At 36.8% G+C, this 18,969-nt stretch overlaps 1 protein-coding gene across 1 annotated transcript in view; it reads left to right on the top strand.

Annotated features, from left to right (window-relative positions):
* The window catches only part of CFAP47 (cilia and flagella associated protein 47), a 261,413-nt gene that overhangs the window by 153,300 nt on the left and 89,144 nt on the right, over positions 1-18,969 (top strand). The window contains exon 51 of the mRNA XM_066314030.1: positions 4,422-4,519. Within this exon, the coding sequence (XP_066170127.1) occupies positions 4,422-4,519 (98 nt within the window). The remainder of the gene's footprint in view (positions 1-4,421; positions 4,520-18,969) is intronic.

The following is an 18,969-nucleotide window of genomic DNA, read 5'->3' as shown; positions in this document are numbered from 1 at the left end:
AATGGATACAGAAATATGCCTTATTTTTGTTTTTGTTGTTTCCCCAGCTCAGGGTAACTACATGAAACAGAAATTACACAGCTTTCTATGTTTCCAGTGATTCCATAGTAAAACCAAAAATTAAAAAAATAACCAGGGAAGGTTTTAAAAACTTAAAATTAGGAAGCTCTTTTACAGTGGTGCTAACTGAATATGCAGCAGCTAACATATGAAAGATCTTGGTTTGCACTAACCATTAGTGGCAGATGCTTGACCCTAAATTGTCAGGGTGAAAACTTACTGACCAAAGGAGAGACTAAAAGAGAAGGTGGTGGAGATTAAATATTGAAGTAGATGCATTTTTATGCTCAGATTTGTGCTCGCTCCTCTCTAGTGGTGATTTCCATCTGAGGTACTGAGTACAATTTGGTTTATCTATTTCATGAGATCTGACAAGATCATGACCTGGTGGTTGCATAAAGCAGGCTAAGGATTTTTATTTGTCATCGAAGGTGCAGAGTGATAAGATAAGAGATCCAGGCCTAAAGTCAAATTGAGTTTATCTCACAAGACATCAAAGTGCAATGCTCAGGCCCTAAGAAAAGACTTAAAATGCATTAAAAATGTCAATGAAAGTTTAGAAAAGTAGAGAGAAAAGGAAGAGGGCATGTTTTTTTCTTTTCTGCCTGCTTTTGAAATGTGTGCAGAAAACAGAAACAGGCAAATATAACCTTGTTCTGTGACTAGAGAGCGAGCCAAGTCTGAGTTTCAGCTTGAGTATATTGAGTTTATCTCCATTGCCCCTGATTGTTGATCCTTTCCCAGAATCTGCTCTCTGGTAAAGTAAAACTCTTTGAAAAACTCTTAACAAAAAATGGTGAAAGAAATCCCCAAACTCCTCACCTTCTGCTCTGTACATTAGAAAATGAATTTCTAATACTACACTTATGGCCAGCCATGCAAGTTATTTTTTGAGTTTGAATGCTGAGATAGAACTAAAGGAAATTCCAAAAGCATTTGCTGTTATTTTGATCTTTTTAAGGTATTTTACTTTTTCCAGGGAGCTTAAGCTTTATAGCTTTGGAAGTGGCTTCTGAGTATTCTTGAGAGTAAGAACTAGTTCCTGTCTTGTGGGTTGCTTTAGGAAGAGAAGAAATTTGAATGAGCATAATTGCAGTAAATTGGCCTGGATGTAGCCTGTTCATATACATTATATGGGTAATTACATGAGCAGGGACTCACCTTTAAAGTCACTATTTGATATCAGGTTTTCAGCTAAGTGAGGATAAAGCACTGACTTTTATGTTTTTAGCAATGCTAGTGGGCAGCAAACAACAATTCAGCTGCATTTTCACTGAGTAAAAGTTGACAGAACATCAAAGTTTATACAACTTCAAGGCTTAATAGTGAGCAGAAATTGCCGGAACTTTCTGTCAAAGGTCCAGCTGCAAAAATAAACAAGATGCTCCTTCAGCAGAGAATTGCCAGGTTCATACTATGCATTAAAAAAACTATTTCCATTAAAGTATTTTAAAATTTTTAGGGAAATTGCAAGTGTTAGGCAAGTTTTATTATCATGGAAAATATCAAAATACATGTAACATCATTGAAAAATACATACAAGGTATTCCTTCCCAAACATGATAGTTGTTTCCCAGAAAGGTAATCTGTAAGTACTGTAGCTTATTTAGGGTCTTCAGAAAAAACATTTGATTTTTCAAAATTGAGAAAAATTTAAAGAGAAATTAATTTACACATTCAAATTGTATGAAAAGTAGAAAAAAAAGAAATTAGTAATTTCTAACATAAAAAAAAAAGGTTTTAATAGCTCAAAATACTTGAAGTCAAAACTAGAAAGAAAGCAACTTGACCTGAAAGCTTTGCTTTTGAGAAATATCAGAAATGAGAGTATTTTTAAGCAAATTGAAAAGAATAAATGAATTTATATATTAAAGGAAGGAGAGAGAAGGGAAGTAGATTATAAGCTTTATATTATTGCAGTTATGAAGAACAGAAATGTGATTCGGGGAAGTTATGAATACAGAGGAGAAATGTGTGGTCAGAGAGAAAAAGAAGGTTCTAAGTGTATATGGAAAAATAACTTGGTTGCAATATATATGAATTGCTGGAAGGCCTAATATTGTAATGACAAGTAACAATGCAGGGTACTCTGTAAACCACATTTCCATGTTCACACAGCTGCTGATTTTGTGAAAGAATTCAAATAGTTTTGTGTGTTGTGGCTCCCCTCCCTTATGGTGATGCTTAATAATTTGGAATATATAAACAAATTCACATCTGTAATTTCTGAATTTGTATAGGAGACCTGTCTAAAAGTTGGCAACACATTCTCTGCCTTTTCATTTCTCCATATCCAAGCTGATGTAAGCAAGGGGCCACATGCTGGTTTGTACCATCACCGTTTCGTGCATGAGGTCCTTTTGAATTCACAGACTTGCAGAATCATAGACTGGTTTGGGTTGGAGGGGACCTTAAAGGTTGTCTGGTCCCAACCCCCCTGCTATGGACAGGGAAGCCTTTCATGAAACCAAATTTTTGGGCTGACACTCTTTTGAAGGTGATTTGTTACTTTCTTCTTTATCAATCTGCTCTGAAACGTTTTCTGCTGAAACTTAAGTTTGGAAGAGTCTCTCTGACCATTCCCTTCAAAACAAACTCTAGAGTGTAGAAAGTCCCTGAATTCCACTGTAATGAACACAAGTGCAAAGAATTAATTTAGATTTTCTGCTGCAGCCTTATCTTCCTTGAGCATTCCTTTTCCACCCTGATCATTCCTCAGCCTTTCTGAGTTTGTCAGGCTACCAGCTTCAGATGTGTTTGAAAAGGTTGTGCTACTGCTTTTTTAAATCTTTAGGAAGTTGTCACTTGAGGGTGGAGGGTTTTTTTTGGTGTGAGTGTTCCTGGAGGTTTGAGGAGAGGGTGGCAGCCTTGTTAATTTTGTTTAAATAGAAGCTTATGCTCTTTTCTGTTTTCCTTAACTGTATGGATATTCATTCATGAATGTGTTGCTGCACTTTAATAAATCTCTTTGTCCGGCAGTTTAATCACATATCTTTAGTAAATGGAACTTTACTGTTGATGTTTTCCTCTTTTCTTTCCTACCTGAATTTCAGAGCTTTTCCTACAGTTTGACTGCGTTCTTGAAAAATGTGATGTCCCAAGCTATGGTACTCTTTGATTTTCCTCTGGTCTTTAATAAAGAACTTTTATTTCATCTTCCAAGGTATTATGTTCTGTTTTGGTGTAAGGTGATCCTCCCTTCTTGCACAAGTTAACTGTCTTCTATGGTTTTTGGTTTGTTTTTTTTTTACCTTTTGCAATTGATTAAACTCAGGGTCCTGTACCTGCCAGAATCTTTTAATAGACATTCAGAAGATCTCTTTAGCTCAATGATGCTAATTTTTATAGATAGTAAGACACTGAGGCTATTCCAGACAATGTAAGCCTGGAATTCTGGTGTTATAACCCAGGAAATTGCATGTAAATAAAATTAGTCCAGAGAAACTGAGTAAGTTAATGAAGAAAATATTTGGTGAAAATTGTAAGAAAATAATGCAAATAAATCCTGTCAGAAACAATTTTATTTGAAACAGGGTTTGGAAATAAAGTCATATATGTGGAATAAGGAGCTGCAATAAGGAAAATGATGACTGAGATGAGCTGAGGTCACAGCAGAAGGGAAAATCATTAGGAGCTCCCAAGACTAATGCTGTGGTAAAACAGGAGTGCTAATGGAGCTCTCTAGTGTATAATTCAGGAAAGTGTGAGTAGGAGGGTTAAGGCTATTTTCATCTCATACAATATACTGACAAACAGGAACAGTGCAAGTAGTTCTTGGGTATACATTATTAAAAGGTGCTGAACAGCTCTTTATACATGAAAAAATCATGCCACATGAAATATTTGTGCTGTGAAAATCAGGCCTTATGGTAGAGATTTCAGGCTTAATTTGTTTAATCCACCTGAATGAGATTGATGAGATAATTTTATTAACATTCATGACTGTGTTCTAAAAACAAGAAGGTTCTAGATACAAAAAATATTGTCTGAGAGGAACTAATTTTGATTTCCTGATATAAAATTACAAAAGTACTCTCAGTTTGCTATGAAGTTTTAGTAACGAATCAGTGATATTTAAAACCCAGAAACAATGTGGTGGTCTAGGAAGCTACTTTGCCAAGTGCTCTTTCCATCCAATTTCTGTATGTATTAATTTTGTTACTATTTTAAATCCTGACAAGAAGGGATTAGATAATACAGTTGATTGACAGTGATTAAATCAGTTCATGATTTTCTTTGTCTCAGTATGAACAGTGAGTGACATTTCTGGTAAAAGTTCAAAGTTCTCATTGATTTGAAGGCTGCTAGCATTGATCACCTCATAGGATAATTTGTAAGACATTTTGGTTTTTCTAACATAGGAGGAAGTTCTACAAATTGCAAAGTGTGGTTCTCCTTAAAGATTTACAGCACACCTGCAGCAGCAGAAAGGACGATAGATGTGGACTGTAAAGCTCTGGTAAGATTACTCTAAATGTCTAATTTTGTTCTACTGCATTTAAAAGAAAAATTTCATTTTTATTGTTGTTCTGGCTGCTATCACAGAGGAATAATCCATTTTATTAAGTGATCACACCATCATTTTTTGAGTAATAAAATTCAATACTTATTAAGATCTCATTTAAGCTCAGTGATATGAACTAAAATAAATGCTTGAATAAAAGTATCTTCTTTATCCTGTTGGAAAAATTACACTTTTATTCTGCTGACATCTGCTTTTAATTTTGGAACTCAAATAAGCCTGAATTTGAAAAAAACTTCAGTTTATTTGTTGTCCACTACAGAATATGGCTCTTTTGGTTCTTTGCTTCTTCATGCATGCCAAATTATTATTGTCATGTAAATTTCTTTAATCATTGGAATGTATTTAATCATGTTTGTATTACTAGATGAATACATACTGGCACTCTCAAAAAAATTTAAATTATATTAGTCATACTGGAAGAACGATTGCATCATATTAAATAAGTATGCTTTAAATCACTTAACTATGTAAAGAATAAATAATTTTTTAGTATGTTTTCTCAATAAATAGTGGGTTTGTTTCCCACTGATTTGTAATTTTATTTGCCTTTGAATTATCATTTGTAAGGTGTTTGTTTTCAGAGCTAATATTTTTCCTAACTTCTGTTAATGGATTTTTGCTTTATCATCTAGACATCCTGCTTTCTGTATGCATTGTAATAACAGGTGGTGGTAACATGTTATATGAATAGAAATGACTGGTGTGGTATTTTTCTGTAGGAACATTTCTGCAAATAAAAATATGTGATGGAAGTGCTAGGGGAATACCTCTTCCAGTCACAGATGCTGGGAAGGGAGAAGAATCTCCTCAGTGGTTTTGCATGTGTTCAAATAGGGGGGAAAAAACCAAACTAGTAAGCACTTCTGAAAATACTTTAATATCATTGTTCATGTATGACTTCAGATTTGCTCTTCTTTGCTTGAAGTTCAGTGTCCTGACTGTGAACTTGTGTAGGGAGGAGAAAGATAATGATATTTTCAAAGTCTTGGTGTTGGATGAGTATGCTGGGAGGTGTCTGGTGCTAGTAAGAAACATGAAAGCTGGAGTAAAAGAGATTTGAGACCTTGAAAAGAGTAGTGTAGGTTTTTGTCCCACAGGATCACGCATTGCCTTATATCATTTTCTGATCTGAAAATTCTCTGAAGTCGTAAAAGGGAAAACCAGATTTGAAGTGCACTATTGACTCTTATTGTATGAGAAATTCTCAAGGTGCATTTGAACTCTTCCTATAAATTTTAATCAAATTCAGTGTGAAAACCTGAAAAAGCCACATTAAAGTATGAAATACTTCTGCAATGTTCAGGGCACTGAAATTAGTAACCTTAAAATTTGGATAATTCCTTTAAAGGAAGATAAAGGACATAAAGAAGTACCTATGCCTCTTCTTAAGATCTCTATGGAAAATGTAATAAATTTTTTTTATTGAAGAATTTGGAAGATGACATGAATATATCTGACTAGCAAATAATAACATGTGGTTACCATTATGGAATTGTGATTGCTACATGCCAGGCACTTAATTTTGGAGTGTGAGAGTTTTCTGACTCTAATGTAAGGGAATGGGATTCTCCTAGCTAATGTCTCAGTAGAACTGTCAGTGTGACACCAGGAAAGAGAATCAAACAGTCCTTGACTTCTGAGGAATGGTCAGACATGAACAGAAAGCAAATAATGCTGGTGATACTGTTATTTAGAATGTGCACACATTGGGTTCTTGAAGGTAAAAAATGGTTTTGAACTACTGGAAGAATATCACAGAAATCTAGAAGCATGGGGGTCTGGAAAAACAAGCCCTGTCATATGAATGTTAAACAGCTTTATCGACTTCATTTGCCAAAGAAGAAATGGAGAAGAAATGAGGTAATTCGCTGAAGAATATTTAGTGATATTGTCTCAGTTTGGCTGACCAACATGCACCAAGAGCTAATGGCAAAAAATTCACATCTGAATTATTTAATCTTGCATGGAATGTGCTAGTAATGGGAACAATAAAACATTGGAAGATCTTACTAGTGAAAACTGCAGATAGAGTCTTGTCAAGGTAAGAACTTGAAATTGCTTCAAAAGCTGAAAAATATTTAAAAAGCATAGACACTGGGTACTATGTCTATCTGACATTTGCTACTTCAGTGAGTCAGATTTAATGAATACATTGATCTCTTTTTGACCTTAGAAACTTCTTCCTTCCTGGCCCTTGGAACAAAGAGGATTAGCAACATTTAATTTAAAATACTAATAACACTGCTTTTGTATGGTAGTTATAGCTGAATCTCATCATCAAATACGATACAAATTTATCTTCAGCATGTCTAAAATACCGTTCTGTCTTACACAAGTGATCAGACTTCCAAAACATCTGAAATTGGCTACAGCAGAGGGAAAGCTGGCAGGATGGAGATGTTAAATGAGCCGGGTGTAGCATCTTGCTGTTGTTGGTGGCCACGGTGACCACCAGCTAGTGAGGGAGGGCCTGGGGAGCTGAGGGCTGTGGGCCCCCCAGGAACAGTGGATAGGATGGGGTCATCTTGGCACGTGTCAGAATCAGGATCAATAGGTTGGAAGAGACCTCCAGGATCCTCAAGTCCAGTCCAACCCAACCCTAGCCTCAACTACACCATGGCACCAAGTGCAACATCCAGTCTTTTCTTAAACACATCCAGAGATGGTGAATCCACCACCTCCCCAGGCAGACCATTCCAATACTTTATTACCCTTTCTGTAAAAAACTTTTTCCTGATGTCCTATTATAGTCAATGAGTATATTTCCTTGCAGATTCCAATTTTGTGTTTGAGGTTTGGAAATGCTTTAGGTTGACTCAGCCTTTTGTACTTCATACGTGGGCATCTGTCTGAAATGCCATGCCTGTGCCAGGGTGACAGCTCCCACCACATGGAAGGGGGAGGCTGGAAGTGTCAGGATTTAGGCTGTCTCTGACTCTGTGCAACTTCTAACCCTGGTGGATGGCCTGAGGCACTGGCCATCAGTCAGTGTTGCTCCTCTGTTGAAGAGTGCAAAGAATTCTGAAGAAGCAAGTTCTACCTGGCAGCACCATACAGTGGTAGCTCACATCTTGGTGTCAGCATAGAGTTGCTCTCTTCTGTTTTCAGTGCATAAAATCAGCTAAAAGGAAATACCACAGTTAGGTCTGTACTGACACCACCCAAACTCATGCGTTGTGTTGCCATCCTCATTTAATTTGCTCAGAATTTTCTATGCTAAGTATTATTACATGTGCTTTCATCTATCTTTGGCATAATGCTTAATTCTGATTAGATTAGTGATCTTGAATTGGAACAACACAGGATTTTCCAGTTACATTTACTTTTAGTTTGCTTTGTTACATCCATATCTGAACATCTTTAAGGTGAAAAATTTCAATATCAAAGCGTATCTGCAGATATGTATCTGAAAGACTTAGAGATAATTTGGTTTAACTCAAGTTTTTAATAAAATATTTTAAATTTACATTTCTACAGTGTTGAGACCCATCTCACTACATATTGGTTTTGGATGTGTTTTTTCTCTCAACCTAAAATTTAAAGTGGAGATTGATTAGTTAAATCAAGAATCAAGCCTAGTTTTATGCTGCCCAAGTTTTGTTAAAATGCTTTTGACCTGTTATAGCTGAAATAATTTAAGCTTGTAGTTTGCTCTTAACCAGATTATTATTAAGGTGTTTATGGAAATAAAAACATTGAATAAGTCAATATTGAAAGCCATGAGCCATATTTTAAAAGTAATTAATTTTAAGCTTTAGTCTAATTTCATTTATTTTAATCACTGTATATCAGTAAAAGAAATACCTTTGTTTGAATAGAAGTTTTCTAAGTTGAAATTTAGAGTGAAATCCTATTGTAGTCTTTACTCTTCAGTAAACAGTGTGGGTTTCTGGTTGGGCACTGGCACAGGCTCTACAGGGCAGTGATCACAGCACCAGCCTGACAGAGTTGAAGAAGTGTTTGGACAATACCCTCAAGCTCATGGGGTGACTCTTGGGGTGTCCTGCCCAGGGCCAGGAGTTGAACTCTGTATTCCTCATGGGTCCCTTCCAACTCAGCATATCCTATGAGTCTGTGAAATGGATTTCAGTGAAGACCTAAGAACTGACCCATAAATTAAAGGAAGTAAAGGAAATAGCTGTTGTATTTAAAAATATAATAGTTTCTTCCTAATTTTTACATAGAAGCACAGTAAAAATTTGAGGCACACCTGTATCTAAATTGAATTAGATTTAATTTTTTTGTCCATGTGGTCAATAGAATGCCCACCACAAGTTGTATAGTATGATACAATGCTTTAAATGTCAATGCAGCATTTGAATAAGAAAAATAATGTAATCTCATTTTCTATGTGTATGTTCATTTTTTTCTATGAGGGAAATTATAGTAAAAATGGAAAATTGCCATAAGCTTGGCCCTGAATATTGCTAGTACTATTTGATATTGTTATGTTTAGAGGTTTTGGGACAGAGAAGCATTTTCTCTTCTCACTTTTTCTCTCTGGTCATTAGTAGTCATAGTATCTTCTGTGTTGGATAAATGCTTGGTGCCATTACTTTGCAAATAGCAGAATAAAATACTGATTTTAACTTTCTTTGTGATAATTCCACATGCTTCTGTTTCCAAGTAAGGAATGGTTGACAGTCTATTTTTTCAGTGTTCAGTTAAACTTCCTGAAGATAGATTTATTTCTCATTTTTGTCCCCAGGTTTTTGGGGTTTGTGTTTTTATTTTGTGGTTTATTGGTTTGTTTGCTGGTGGTGATGTTTTTTCGGCTTTAGGGGGGAAGGCTGTGTATTTTCTTGGGGTTTGGCTGAGTTTTTTTCCAACTTGGTCAGATTGATACGTGATTTCTGATTTTCGTTTAAAATGAATGATTTTTTAAAGCCTGTAGCCTGCTGATCTGGATATTCTTTCTAATCCAAGCTGTGAATGGTCTGAAATCCAGTGCTCAACCATTGCAGAAATAAGAATAACCCCACTGAAATGGAGGGAGAGTATCCAGCTGCAGGTTTATTTTCTAAGTACTGTGTATATTAAGAGAAAATAGATAATTAGTGAAGCCTGGAAGGGTTATAAGGATATATTCCAGCTGTGAAGGATTCCTAAAGCTTTGTAAATAGAGGAACCCTTACAGGTGTGTCAAGGATAAACCTGTATTTCAGAGGAGGGATATTATCAAGTGTTGGTAATACTGAAATAACCCAATCAGTCCTAGTGCTGCTTATAATGAACACTTCCAATTTTACCTTACAACTTCATCAGTCAGTGCCCAGATTCAAACTCCTTTTTTTGCCAGCTGTCATTATGAAAGAAACCAATCTAAATTTTAAGAATATTTGTCTTTTTTTTTCAGTATTCTCCATCTTTCAGTCATTAAATACTCCATCAATTTCCCCAAAGTCATTAAATAGTCTGTCAATTCTTTTTCATCTACATGTAGAAACATTTCCATAGCACTCTCCTGCAATTATTTTCCAGTAAAGAAATTTCAGATTTGTGAGGCACCCTTTCTATTCTATCATTGAAGAAAATTGTTGTTTTGAACTGCATGATGTAAGGGAGAGTGCTGTTGGACACTTGTCACCTCTGGCTTTGCTTCCACCATTGCAAATTTCACATTGCATTTCACTCTGACAAAGACCATCAGCCCTATTAAAAGAGATCAGCTGAAAAGTAGTTCTGGGAAAAAGGGAGAAAGTATGCTCCCTGATCACAGTCTGCTCAGGAATTTATTCATTTTTCTCTTATGAAAGTATTAACATATTTTTATTTAATTTTGTCTTGTCTAGACCAGCCTGTGGCAGTCTAATAAATCACAAAAGCAGAGGAAGAAACTTGTAAGAGTGGGGGTGGTATAGGATGAAGAAATGTATTTTCAAATGTATATTTTACTTCTAAAAAGTTCTGAACTATCTTTGAATTGTTCTGTGGTTTTACTCTGTTAGTGACATCTGTATAGCACAGGCTAGATCAGACTGCTGTTCATTAGTAGCTGACAGCTTTTCGAATTCATTATGAATTCTAAGAATTGCCTGCACAAACCTCATCAAGTTCAAAAGGCCAAGAGCAAGATCCTGCACCTGGCTCAGGACAATCCCAAGCACAAATCCAGGCTGGGCAGATCATGGATTGAGAGCAGCTCTGAGGAGAAGGACGTGGGGGTGTTGATGCATGAGACCCAGCTGTGAACGCCTGCAGCCCACAAAGCCAAACGGGTCCTGGGCTGCATCAGGGGGCAGCAGCTCCAGGGAGGGGATTCTGCCCCTCTGCTCTGGGGAGCCCCACCTGCAGTGCTGAGTCCAGCTCTGTGGTGCCCCAAATAGGAACAATATGAATGTGTTGTAGAGAGTCCACAGGGTGCCATGAAGATGATCCAAGGGCTGGAGCACCTTTTCTGTGAGGACAGAGAGACTTGGGGCTCGAGCAGCCTTCCAGTACCTAAAGGGAGATACAGAGGAGCTGGAGAGGGAGCTATGACAAGGACATGTGGTTAGTCAAGGAGTAGTGACTGTGAACTTAGAGAGAGTAGGTTTAGATCAGATGTAAGGAAAAGATTCTTTACTGTGAGGGTGGTGAGGCCCTACTCAGAGAAGCTGTGGCTGCCCCATCCCTGGAAGTGACCAAGGCCAGGCTGGATGGGGTTTTGAGCAACCTGGTTAGGTGAAAGGTGTCCCTGCCCATGGCAGGGTGGTTGGAATGAGATGATCTTTTATGTTCTGTCCAACCCAAACAATTCTGTGATACTCCTTAAACTCATTTCATACAGAAATGATTTTGCCTTCTAATGGATTTTTAAGTAGTAGATCAGAATCTTCACCTTTGCAAACTCTGTCATGTGTTTCTTCTCATAGGATTTACTGGTTCAAGGAATAGTTCCCCACAAAAGCCTTGGCAGATCTTTACAACCTGAGAATCATACTTTGGGGACTGCAGAAGTAGAACCCATCAGTGGGAGATAGCATTCTTTTTTAAACCTACAGTTGTTTTACAGCGAGGCACAACAGAAGAAATCTCTGAAAATACTTGTTATTTTTCCGCTTGCCATGCCTCTTTCCAGCACCTTTCCTTCTGTTTAATTACTTGAAGGAAACTCACAAGAAAATATGAATTAGTGTTAAAATCTTAGTGCACAGAAATAGTGTGTTTTTAGGCTGTGTCTCCTGATTGCCCCCACTCTCACTGCTCCTTCATCTGAATCACACAGCAGTCCTAGAGTGGATGAAATCTGTATTTTAGGTGTAATTTAACTGGAGAATATCCTTCACGTGCTCGTCTAATGTTCTTCAACCACTGATGGATTTTTAACTTCATGGGAGCAAAGCAGAACCACTTATAAGCAAAACATTGCTGGGTATTACACAGTGTGGAGGCTGAGTCCTCACACTGCTTTGTTCTATTCTCTTCCTTCTGTGTCTCATTGCCAGCTGATATGGACACATCACAGTCCCCCAATGTTTGGAACCCATCCTGTAAAACAACACTTCAGCGTGTTCCTTCTAGCAGGAGTTTGTATTTTGTGGTAACTGCATTATGTCAATTCACAGGTAAAATGCAGAGATCTTGTTACAAGTCACACTAGTCTTAGAGCAGAACCGACTTAGAATCTAAATTATGGGTCAGTGTCTCCCTTATTAAGTTTTTCATTATTTATTTAAAAGTAAAACAGGTATTATTAGGAATGTTTTGTAATTATGTAGCTTGGCAGTTGAAGACAGTGACACACTGTTTTCATAGCTGTGGTACATTTTTTTTTTCATAAATCCTGAGCAAAACTGTAGTCTGAATATTGTTACATATGGCTGATACTTGGATCATATTCTCAGAAACTGAGTAACCTGGAGTTATGAATCATGCCCTAGGATTTTTTGATTTCTATCATTTGCTTTCATGACGATTTTTAGTAAAAAAAGTAAAAGAACCATGGCAACATGGTTGGTGGGAGGAAAAACAAATTTGAGGAGGTAGTAATTATTAATCACTTGAACTAAAAGCGGTTTGGCAAATAATTCAGACCAGACCATATTGTTATAGCTCATTAAAAAAAAAAAAAAAAAGGAAAATTATTAGAAGTATAAAAACGTGAGTGATTTTTTTCAATAAATATTTAGTTGCTGCCAATCCCCTTCTCTTATCCCTACAAATGAATAATCAGTTCTTTGATATAAGAGCAAGGAGCAAATGTAGATCACAAAATGACATCTGAGCTTTCACTGCCGTGGAGCAAAAAATGTGAGGTTAGATCTAAAGCAAGTAATTAGAGGGGATGTTTCATCTGGACAACTGGTCATATCTATGAAAAATAACTGTTAGGTGAAGAAAGAGAATGGCCCTGAATAACAAAAGTACCAATTCGCTTTGTCCATAACTGCTGTTGCTCCCCTGGAGCTCAGCAATCGAAACAAGAGGGGGTTTTTTTCCCTCAACCATTAAACATAGCAAGTCCATGGAAAAAGTTCTTTTTAAGAAAAATTGCTCACTGATGGCCTGGAGTACAGATTGAAGTAGGTAGTAAAGTAACATTATTGAAAGGAAAATGTAATGTTTGAACTTGTTCCCTGTCATTCTATCAGTACTAGGAACTTAAGTTAGATTTTTGGCTCAAGACAAAACATGATTTTGTGTACACTCTTAGAGTTGAGTGGGTTTTTTTTAATGTTTCTGTTTGGGCTTGTATTTTGGGTTTTTCATTTTGATTTTCTTAAATAAATAACAATGAGAGGAACATGAAAGAAAACAGTGAGAATTTCTCCAAAAGATGTAGTAAAGTGTAAATTTTCCAGCTATGTTTGGAGGCTCTTAAAAATGTGATTCTTTGATATTTTTTTTGCAGATTTTTTTTCTTCTGTGATTTTTTTTTTCTGCAGAAGTCTAACCTTTAAACCTGTCCTGCCATTTTTCAGAGGTTCCAAGAGAACAGGTGCTACTGCACTGTTTTCCCCCTCAGTGATTAATGTGACTTGGTGAGAAATCTCTGTTTTCCTTGTGTCAGATGAAGGAATAGGAAGAAGGGATCTCTACTATTCGTTCAGTTTCTATGAAGGTTGTCCATCTGTGTAACAGAAAGCTCTATCTTTAAGACTGTTTTGGCAGAGGTCCTACTGCTACCACAAAAATGTAAGACTATCTCTGTTTCTCCAAAATAGTATTGCTATGATCCCATGATCAGAATTTAAAAATTCTGGAGTGAAAGTAAAATAATTTTTATAATATAAAATATATATATTTAAATTAAAAAATAATATTTTATCAAATATTTTTTCTGGATCTCTAGAACATGGGTTAAAGCATCTAGTTGTTTTCTGCTGGCTTTCTGTGGACAGTATGCACAGCTTCTGAAACAGTGATGATTAAATTAGATCATTACAATAAGCAACAAGTTAATCTACACATACAAATATTCATAACATCTGAATCAGAAAGTTCAGGTAAGTATTGGTACATATTTTTAGTTCTAAATGCAGAGAAAACCACCATATTTTTGATTTTATCAACTGATAATTAATAATATCTTCAACCACTGAAAACACTGTGAGAATTTACAATTAAAACTTTTGTGACTATATTTTACTTTGATGTTTACTTTTATTTTCTAATTTGTAACAATATTATAGAGGCATAATTCAGGCTGATAAATTCAGGTCCATTATCTCAAATTGTTTAGAAAAATTAGCTTCAATAGTTACTTTGCCTTGCAAATATTCTAATGGATTTATTCAGGTTGAATGCAGAGGTCAAGAAAGAAGGTGATTCTTAAATTTTGATGAAAAGTGTCTAAAACGCTGTTAGTTACTGCTTTAAGCACTTTCTCGTTAGCATTGTCTATTTCATGGAGAAAATTCTAAGTGTATATCACTGGTTCACTATGTCAAGAGACTTTTTAATCCATATACTTGAAAAAAAGTATTTTCTGTCTTGAGAGGAAATATCTAATAAGTGAGCTCCAAGCAGGATCTGTACAGCAGGAGATAAGCCAGAGGGGAAGGTCTGTTTCCAACAGTGAATTATTAGTTTCTGCTTTAATAAAACCAAAGCCTGCAAGGGATTGTGTTTGGTTTCCACATAAGTGTGGAGACAATAGTTTTTGGCTTTTCTCTGCCAAATCTGTCTTTTTATTCTCTCTCTCAAGTCCTTTAGACCACATGAGTACCCCAAAATTGGTAATATGTCTCTGAAAAATGTTGCTCACTCACACTTCCACCAGATTGGTTCTTGTGAGTTGAAACTTGTGCTGCTGTTGGTGTTTGTAAACGCTCCCAGACCCACTCACTGCTGCTGAGCCCTTTGTGGTGCTTTTTGAAGGTCACTGGCACAGGGTTACTGTTCACATGCAGATCTACGTGGAGGCAGGATATTGCCATTGCTGGTTCCAGCCTTCACATCATCTTGGTTTTGGCAGTCTAGAAGAATGAATGCAGCAGATATGTTCTGTGTGAGCCCTACACAGCGGAATGTGACTGTAGGATGAATGTAACAACTGGAAAGCATTTCATTGATACCTACCCAAGTTTTGAAGTTGAAACCTGAGGAGATAGCTTTTATTGTATAAAAGTTAAAGGATGAAATAATGGCTCATGTGGATATGCCCCCAAAAAAGTATATTTCGGGTAATTCTAGTAGCAGTTCTTTCCCTCACAAAGTGGTCTGCCAGGTGGTAAAAACTGAGCAGGCAGAAATGTGGAGAAATCAGTATTTAAAGGGCTTTACACTCTCACTCCATGATGCATGGATTCATGATAATCTTATGAACACTTTCTTCAATATCTTCCTCATATAGACAGACAGGCTTCTTTCTGATTGAGAGCAGAAGTAGTTGAAATGCACAGACCCAGGGGAGTGCAAGTGTGGGCCTTGGTTTAGACTGCTCTAATTTTTGCTTTTTAAGAGGTTCTAGAAAGAGATACCATCCATAAAAAAAAAAAAAAAAAAAAAGTATAGATGTTAATATTATTAATAAACACTGTGATGTAGTAAGCTTGCATTACTTTTGTAGAGTAACTGCTAAAGGACTGTGTGGGACAGACTGCAGATACCTCTAGTGTTTCACACACAGAAGTCAATATAAATGCAGCATTTATTGTTTCATGTGATACAGTAATCTGTGAGCAAACCTCAAGGGCTTAAAAGTTAACTTTTCTTGGAGCAACAGCTAGCAATAAGGCTGTTTTCAAAGTCTATCTGATCTTATGAGTCATAGTAAAGAAAAGAATAAGTAGCTCTTACAGAGATTGTTCCTTTTGATTTATATGTAATTCTGTTTTCAGGAAAACTATGAACATTTAAGAAGTTTTCTTCATATTATAACACTGTCTGGCTCCTGAGACTGCAAAGATATGCCAAAAATAAAAGTTGGATTTAAAGAACCCAGGTGTCTAGAATCTAGGAGAGAAAGATTTGATCAGAGGAATTTTACTCCAAGAAAATTCAGGAGAAAAAATTTTCTCAGCAGAAATTCTGACAATTTCATCTTTGTATTAGAATTATCTCTACATCTACATGTTTTGTCCCAGTGATAATCATGCTATCAGTCTCTTAAATTGTGAAGAAATGCTTCCTTAAAAATCTATTTCTAGACCTACAGAATGAGAGAATCACAGTAGGAGCAAGATCTAAGACAGTCAAATTAATTACCATTTTACCTCCACTGATTGAGTAACTTGATGGTAGGTGGTGTAGCTGAGATGTAAATTACCTCATTAATATGGTTATAAAAATTCAATAAAATGAGATATTATTACAGTTGGTTACTACTTTTGAAGTAAAGAAGTACTTTTAGTTATCTCATACCAGCATGAGCTGTAAGTAGGGGCACATAGTAGAATTTTTTTTTCCACATTTAGCAGGAGTCTTTAAAGTTGGTGGAAATAGTGTAATAACTAGTCCTGCTGCTATTCTAACTTTGGGTTCTGATAGGTGGTTATAAGTTTGTTTTTACCAAGTATTTCTGAAAGTCTTTGAAGCACTGCAACATGGGCAGTGCTGGTCATTGCCTTTTCCTGGTCAGTTCTGAACAAGCTGATATTCAGCATTTCACTGACACAGACTTTGTCATGTTTGTAGTTGCATGTCAGATGGAGATTTCTAACCTCATCACATTAAATTTTCAATCCAGGGCCATTGGATCTAAATATGAATCCAGTATTAAACTATTTGGCTAATTAGATTAGAGTAAGTTCCTGGAAGTAATTCTGTGGTTTCACTTACTGGCTTCTTTATAAATGTGCAGAAATCATCAACATTCACCAAGCATTCCAGAGTACGTTCTAGTCTATTGGATTTGTGAATTTATGGCATTATTGTGACTTTATGTAGCACTTGAAACCAAATCAGTGAGACCAGCAGAAAATAATTACAGCTACATGTTGTAGCATTATATGGGCAGATACAATTAGTTCAGGAACTAAACCTTGAAGTGCTGTACACATTCAGAGTCCAGGCATAATAGTGCAGTTCTGTGGTAAATAAGAGAATGACACAGATTTACTTGAACATTTAACCTGAATTACATTAAAACAAGGTCTCTGAGAGTAAGATTTAGTCTAGAGCAGAGAGAAATGATTGAAAAATACAGGTTTTGCAAACTGTTTACCTGATATATCAGAAGCTATTTGGAAATGGAAAATATCCTAAATTTTGCATCTCCTTAACTTCCCTGAAAGGAAGGGTCACAACTGCTGATTTTTGCAATTTTGAGGCAGATTTTGGGCAGATATCTCAGTGTGATGAAATGCTTGCAGAAGAGTTTGCATATTACAACTCCATGGGACAACTGACTTTAAAAACACGGTAGTCGCTGATATCTCCCTTGACTTCATTATCTAAGAACAGTACATTTCTCACTGGGGAATGTTGCACTTTCTAGTACTTTTTATTGAGTGCTACTGACCTTAAGTATTTTCTTCTGGTGTTGTGGAGGTCTCTGAAGGAGAAAGAACAATCTGAAAAAAAAGAGAAATGTCTGTTTTTGGGAGATGGAGCCTGGATTTACATCGCCCAAAATACTCCTATCACCCAAAGAGTGTAAAAACATCTATTGATTTGCTTCAAACTATTTTCCATCATTGGCACCTCATATATTGTGTGCTTGCATCTGCACAGCAAAGTGACCCATAAAAATGATGAATAGGAGCTGTATTGAAATCTGTCACTTGCTGAGTCATGCTTTCCAAAAATGTTGATGACAAAGTAGGTGTAAATGATTTTCCTGTAAAGTCCTCTGAAGAACAATTTGGTCCTTTGTTACATTCATTCAGTGTCAGATAGCTGAAGCAGCCCATCTTTCTGCAGTCCGGAAAGCCAAAGGTGTCCTTGGCTGCATCAACAGCAGCGTGGGCAGCAGTGAGGGAGGGGATCCTGTCCCTCTGCTTTTCTCTGCTCTGGTGAGTCCCACCTGCAGTGCCACATCCAGCTCTGGGATCCCCAGCACAGGAAGGACAGGGATTTCTGGGAATGAGCCCAGAGAAGGCCACCAGGATGATTAGAGGGAGCATCTCTCCTGTGAGGAAAGTCTGAGAGAATTGGGATTGTTCAGCCTGGAGAAGAGAAGGCTTCAGGATGACCTGATTTTGGCCTTCCAGTACCTGAAGGGAACCTCCAGGAAAGACAGAGAGAAACTTTCTACAAGAGTATGCAGTGACAAGAAAAGAGAGAATGGCCTCAAACTAACAGAGAGTAGATTTCTATTGGGTGTTAGGGGGTTTCTTACTGTGGGGGTGATGAGGCCCTGGCACAGGTTCCCTGAGGAAGCTGTGGATGTCCCATCCTTGGAAGTGTTCAAGGCCAGGATGGATGGAGCTCTGAGCAATCTGGTCTGGTGGAAGGTGTCCCTGCCCATGGAACAGGATGATCTTTAAGGTCTCTTCCAACCCAAGCAATTCTATGACTTATGATCTCCTTCTCCATTGATTCTGATAATGGAAAAGATTGACTTGTACATTTTTTAGTAGGGCTGTCAAAGCCAACTGTGCTTTGATAAGCCAGGTTACTGTATGAGGTGATTTAGGCAACTGAGCTGATCACTGGAAGTGATCATCCAATCTTCAGTATAGATGTTGGCAAAAAGTAGCTGTAATTGGTAATTTCTTCTTCTAACACTGCTGGATCTGAGAAGGAAATCTGGCTGTGATCTCGGGAGTATGAGGAGTTATTGAGCTTCAGTCTCCATGGATGCAGAGGTACCCTTGATTTCAAATTCAAAAAAGTATTCATTAAGATGTGAGCATAGTTATTACTTTCTCAGTTGTGGGAATTTGGGATGTTAATTTTACTTTGAGTCAGTCTGTATCCCCTTGTCAGGTATGCTCCTTATAATTATCCTAAAATAGCACTTCACTTAGCATTCAGCTCATCTTTGCTACAACTTTTTCTATCTGTCTTTACTATCA

The sequence above is a fragment of the Sylvia atricapilla genome, chromosome 2, assembly GCF_009819655.1.
Source record: "Sylvia atricapilla isolate bSylAtr1 chromosome 2, bSylAtr1.pri, whole genome shotgun sequence".
NCBI classification, from domain to species: domain Eukaryota; kingdom Metazoa; phylum Chordata; class Aves; order Passeriformes; family Sylviidae; genus Sylvia; species Sylvia atricapilla.
Note: the sequence above shows the minus strand (reverse complement) of the source record. Positions and strands in the feature narration are given on the sequence as shown.